We start from the raw sequence: 6,037 nt of genomic DNA, 5'->3' as shown, positions 1-6,037 counted from the left end.
TATATATGGAGTCCTGGTATGGCGCTTTGTATATATATATGTACACTGTGAGTTAATACACACACACACATAAGGGAGCTCTGGTAGCGTAGTAGTTACGAATCAGACTGCTAACTGCAAGGTCAGCAGTTCGAAACTACCAGCTGTTACGCGGGAGAAAGATGAGGCGTTCTGCTCCCGTAAAGATATACAGCCTCGGAAACCCTGTACAGGGTCCTGTGAGTCAGAACTGACTCCATGGCACACAGCCACCACCACCATATACTGAATGAGTGCATTTTGAATAAAAAATAACATAAAAGAGGCACTTAAGCCTCAACACCTTGACATTAAACATTAAATCAGTTTTTGTTCTAAACATACAAATAAGTCAATATATACTGTAGGCATCCCTTGTCTTTTAAAGAAAAAGAGGGCAGTGTAGGAAGGATAGGAATCAAGTTTCAGCAGGAGAGGGAGGCAGAGAAATTGCACCTGGAGAAGGGTCTTGCAGAGGGTAGGCGGGAAGAGGGGAAGAAGGCGGAGACTCCTGCATTCCTGCTCCGCCTTTCCCACCTCCCGTTGGCAGCAGCGGCGGCGGCGCAGGGCGGCCGCGCGGGAGTCGGTACCAGCTGCAGCAGCTCGCGCCGCCCCTCGGCCGCGGCTCACTGGGCGAGTCCGAGCTCGGCAGGCAGCTCGCGGCGCGTCGGCCCCCAGAGACGGGAAAGTTGCAGCCCGAGCGCCGACATGCCGGGTAGCGACACGGCGCTCACGGTGGACCGGACCTACTCGGACCCGGGCCGGCACCATCGCTGCAAAAGCCGGGTGAGAGCTGCGGAGAGAGTGGCGTGGGGGGCGCCGAGCCCCGCGGGGAGCGCGCGCCGGGCCGGGGGTGAGGCTGAGGAGTGTTTTAACGCCTGCGTTAACTCTATAGCCGCCCGCGTTTGCTTGCCCTCCTCCCTCCCTTGCCTCCCGGGTTCCCAGCTCCCGCGCTGTCGGAGCCGGAGGGGTTGGAAAGGGAACGTCGGATCCCGCTCGCGACCCGAGACCTGATGTCTCCCGCCAGGATGGACGACTGAGCGAAGTCCGAATTGCCCCTCCTGCCCTCACTGTTTCCCTGTCCCTGAGCGCCTGTCGTGGTCGCCCGGGTCTCCCCGACGGCGGCGCTGTACCCCAGAACCCTCTCCGCCAGGGAGCGCCCTCCGAGCAACGCTGTGAAGTGTGGGAATCCGGCCACTTGCGGCCCCAAGACCCCAGCTTTCGAGGCCCGGGTGGGACAACCCCCTTTCTGACCGCGCTAGCTGTTGCCGCTCCCTTCCTCCCGTCTCCCCCGCCCCGCAAAGCCCTGGAGTTTCGGACTCAGGGTACACGGCGGGGCGCGGCGAGACGGGCTTCCCAGGCTCCGCGGCAGCTGCTCTCGGCTTTGCCCCAGTGAAAAGTCAGTCTTGGCACTGTCTCTCCAGAGTTTCTAGCCTTGTGAAGCAGGCGCCCTCTTCATTGTTTGCAGTGTAATTTGCTGTTGCTGATTTTGGCTGTGGGCGAAAATAGCTCTTCTGAGCCTGCGGCAGAGAGGAGCCATCTAGTGCTTCTGAATAACGACGGAGGCCGCACGCCGAGCGCTTCATTCGCCCGGGAGAGGGGACCTCAGTCCTTCTCGGAGAATACCTTAGCCCTCCCGGGCTGGTGAATCAGTGAGGCTGGACGGGAGACTGGATACTCTGATCTCCCGTGGGCTGACTGAAGTGCCACTTAAAACAGCACCTCCTTCATCCTGACATCTTCTGTCAGGTTTGCTCCGTAAACCAAGATCTTGGGGTTTGTGTAAAGTCAGCCTCCTTGTATAAAATCCACTAAAGAAGTGAGGGGCTCAAATTCTGGCCTGACACCTGCGAAATTGAGAACCAAACCCGACGAGAAGTGGCTCAGTCCGTTGTATAGAACTGGGTATTCATTAGTTAATTTGGAGAGGTAATCAGATGCTGCAAAGAAACTAGTTTCTGGTATGCTTGCCTGTTTTTATTTTTTGTTGTTGTTAGTATTGAGTTGGTTCTGACTCATAGCGATCCTATATAGGGTTTCCCCGGAGTGGCTGGTGGGTTTGAACAGCCAACCTTGTGGTTAGCAGTCCACTGCTTATCTTACAGTGTTTTCCTTTTGAGCACGTTAATTTAATAGAATAAACAATTTTATAGATTAACTGAATTTGATTGAATACCTGCTGCGCCGCCCTACTCAAAAGCAAGTCTTGAGATTTTTTAAAAAGTGCCTATCAAAGCACTGATAAAACAGTTTGGGGGTTATCAACAGTTAGAAATGTCTAGAAAGATGACTAAGAGCACAGAGTTAACTATTGAATAAAAGGTGATGTTCTTCTACTACAGTGGTAATTGGGGATAGAGGGTAATACTGAAGTTGACACAAGGAATTTCAGGCCTGAAAAAGTGTGGAAGCTGGCATTCTCTTATCCTAACTGTGATGCTCCTGTGTAAATAGTAGGATTAGAAATCCTTGATGGCTCACTGAGAGCTCATTTAAATTATTTGGCAAAACTCTTGAGACTTTCCCAAACTCACTTTTCATAACTTGTAAATAAATGGTGGTGATAAGGTACTGTACATGTACCTCAATTGTTTGGAAAGTGACAAAGCAATCTTGTGACTTTATTACAGATTTAGCCTCTACCCTTGTTCATTTCCACACCTGTCTTTCTTATGTGAAAGTTGTTGTTTTTTTTTCATTTAATTTCTGTTGCATGTCACAGCTACCGCATTACTTATATTAGCATGGCGATACCCCACTTTTGGATAGGCTATATTGAAAAAGGAACCCTGGTGGCACCGTTGCATTAATACTGTACTGTTAACCACAAGATTGGCAGTTTAAACCCTCTTCTTGGGAGAGAGCTGAGGCTTTCTGCTCCTGTAAAGATTTATAGCATTCGAGACCACCCTCCACAGGGTTGCTGTGGGTCAGAATTGACTTAATCACAGTTGGCTTGTTTTTAAATTTTGGTGTGTGTTAAAACTGAGTTAGTTAAGTCGAGTCCGACTCATTGCAAACCTGCATAGGGTTTCTGAGGAGCAGCTGGTGGGTTTGAACTGCCGGCATTGTGGTTCGCAGTCTAGTGCTGATCCTAGAGCTCCACACCGGTTAGACATATATGCTGATGGTTCTAGATTAATTTATTGGGCAAATGAAATTTGTTGTTGTTAAGTGTCTTGGAGTTGGTTCTGACTCATAGCGACCCTGTGTAGTGTTAACGAGGAGCAGGTCAAGTGCATTATCCTGCAGAAGAGCTTTCAGACTGAATAAAGCTAGAATTTTGGTAGACCCTAATCATGAATTCTATAGGAGTGGTAGGGATGTCTTGAGATCCTGGTTAGACTTTTTGGCTGCCTGTTTTAAAATTTTTTAAAAAATCATTGAACCAGTGAGGATTAGGGCAAACAAGTGCAAAATTTTGTAAACTTCTAAGAACTCTTCTTGTGTGGTGCTGTAGGATAAGCACTGGACCACTAACCACAAGGTCCGCAGTTCAAACCCACCCGTCGCTCCTTGGAAACCCTGTCCAAGGTTGCCATGAATCAAACCGACTCAATGGTACTAGAAGCCACAACAACAAGAATTTATCTTATGTAAACTCTAAGAACATAAATGAGGTTACAATCATCAAATCATCAGGTGGACTGATATAATTCTGAATCTGTTTTTAAGGCTGCAGTAAGCACACTGAACCAAAGGAAAAGCAACAACAACAACAAACACCTTGCACAGGAAGTGTAATACATTGAGCTGTATTAGGACTTTATTTCTTGATGTCATTTTCTTTGGGGGAATAAAATATTGGATAAGATATTAAAGAAAAATTTTTTTGGGTGGCATCATTTAGTAAATTAACAACAACCAACAAAGCTTCACTGCCAGGGAGCCCATTCCAGCCCTGCAGAAAATGCCGCCGTGGCTTGGGGCTGTCTAGGAAGAGTTGGTTCACTTTTCAGGGATGTGTCAGAAGCAGCTTAGACTCCGAGATCCCATTCTTGGTTACTGAATGGTCAATTTTGGAGTTCAGAATTGTTGGGCTTGTGTAAGTCATTGAGACTGGAATCCTAAGGAACCAGTGTACTATTTTAACATGGCAGAAGTCTATTTTTATAGCCAGGTGGACTAACCTAGATTCTCTGCTCTCCCTCCCATCTCCCCATGAAAATGAAATGTAACTAATACATTCTAGCACTGTCACTAAACTAACGGGGTGGGGGGGGTGTCATTACATCTTTTAAACTTAATCTTGGAAAATTCAAATCGGCCATGTTAACTTGATGCACACAATATATATCCCCATGTTAACTTGATGCACACAATATATATCCCCATGTTAACTTGATGCACACAATATATATCCCTCCACTTTAAAAGAAAGAGCATATGTACAAAATCTTTTTTTATCCCCCCCGCCCCACACACACATTTGCCCTAGATAGTTAAAAAGTTATCATCTTGTTAAGAATACAGGCAGTCTGGTTTCTTTACAGTTACTGGTTTTTATTAGTTAGTTTTATGTATATCAAATTTCTGTTAGTCGTTTGTAACTTTAAATGCCAACCTGGGCCAATTGGATGCAGAAGTGGGCAGCCGGGACTGGGGTCAGCCAGACCTAGATCGTATCCTGGCTCACGCTTCCCAACTAGCTGGCCACTAGGACAAGGTCCTGACCTTTTTGAACCTCAGGTTCTCATTTATAAAAGAAATGACAATAGCCCAATGGTCCATACTTTAGGGAGTGATTGTGCCTCTTACATAAGAGAATATTTGTCTAAAAGAGGGGGAAAAAAGTGGTTGTGTGTATCATTAGCTATTTTTACCCATATGTAAGGTGATATATATATATATGTATATATATTGATATATATCTTATTTATTTATTTTCTTATTCAGTTGGTACCCAAAGAAGCCTTGGTAACATAGTAGTTAGGCATTCAGGTCCTAAGCAGAAGGTTGGTAGTTTGAACCCTGCAGTCTTTTCATGGGAGAAAGATGTAGCAAGTCTACTTGTATAGAGAGTACATTCTTGGAGAACCTATGGGACAGTTTCTGTCCCATAGGGTTGCTATAAGTAAGAATCAACTGGACATCAATGAATTGGGTTGGTGGCATCACTAACTAGAACTGTTAGTCATGTCATGTGGAGTGCCTACTTTGCCCCCAGCTGTCTAATCTCTCAGTGATTCCATTGGGTCCTTCATTGATTTTTCTCTGCAATTGGTTCATCCTTCTTGTGAAGTGGTTCATGGATGATTGCTTCATTCATCTTCTACCTTAGCTTAGCCACTTATGGCCTCACCAGGAGATAACTGTTGCATAAGCGTCCTAATTGCTCTGATTTCACCAATGTCTAATCTCTCCTGCCTCCAAGGACCAGATGGTTCTGTCTGTAGAACCACTTTATTAGACTACCGTCTAGAAAACAGATCTTTGACTGGGACTGCTTATTAGCAGTGTGACCTTGGACCCTATAATTACTCTAAGCCTTCAGTTTCCTCGTCTACTAAACTGAGGAATCAATACAGTAATGTCTATAAAATGCTTAACACAATGCCCAGCACATAGTAAGAACTCAATAGATGGTAGCCATTATGTATGTCATTACTGTACATAAGGATTCATAAGATGGAAAGTGGAAAAACTGCTAATTTTGTGAAAAATGTAGAGCATTGTTAGCATTTGTGCCTAACTCCATCATGTTCCTGATCACATTGTATATATGGCTGTTATAAACTATTCAGGCTTGCACTTTGAGGGAAACATGCTTCATCTGTTCAACAAATACTTACTGAGCACCTTCAGGGTGCCAGCTGCTGGCCAAGGCTTCAGAAATACAAAGGTGAACAAAATATACACAGTGGCATCTATCTAGACCAGGGGTGGGCAACATCTGGCCTGAAGGCCATATAAGGTCCAAGAAATCACTTGGGATGGCCCTGCCAAGGCAATCACAATTCCATCCATCACATTGTTGTTAGGTGCCATCGAGTCAGTACCGACTCATAGTGACTTTATG

At 45.8% G+C, this 6,037-nt stretch overlaps 1 protein-coding gene across 1 annotated transcript in view; it reads left to right on the top strand.

Annotated features, from left to right (window-relative positions):
• The first annotated feature begins 726 nt into the window (after positions 1 to 726).
• The window catches only part of TMCC3 (transmembrane and coiled-coil domain family 3), a 92,617-nt gene continuing 87,306 nt past the window's right edge, over positions 727 to 6,037 (top strand). Inside the window, exon 1 of the mRNA XM_006871794.1 lies at positions 727 to 804. Within this exon, the coding sequence (XP_006871856.1) occupies positions 727 to 804 (78 nt within the window). The remainder of the gene's footprint in view (positions 805 to 6,037) is intronic.

The sequence above is a fragment of the Chrysochloris asiatica genome, unplaced genomic scaffold (genome assembly GCF_000296735.1).
Source record: "Chrysochloris asiatica unplaced genomic scaffold, ChrAsi1.0 scaffold00174, whole genome shotgun sequence".
Lineage (NCBI taxonomy): Eukaryota > Metazoa > Chordata > Mammalia > Afrosoricida > Chrysochloridae > Chrysochloris > Chrysochloris asiatica.
This window is presented reverse-complemented; position numbering and strand designations above follow the sequence as displayed.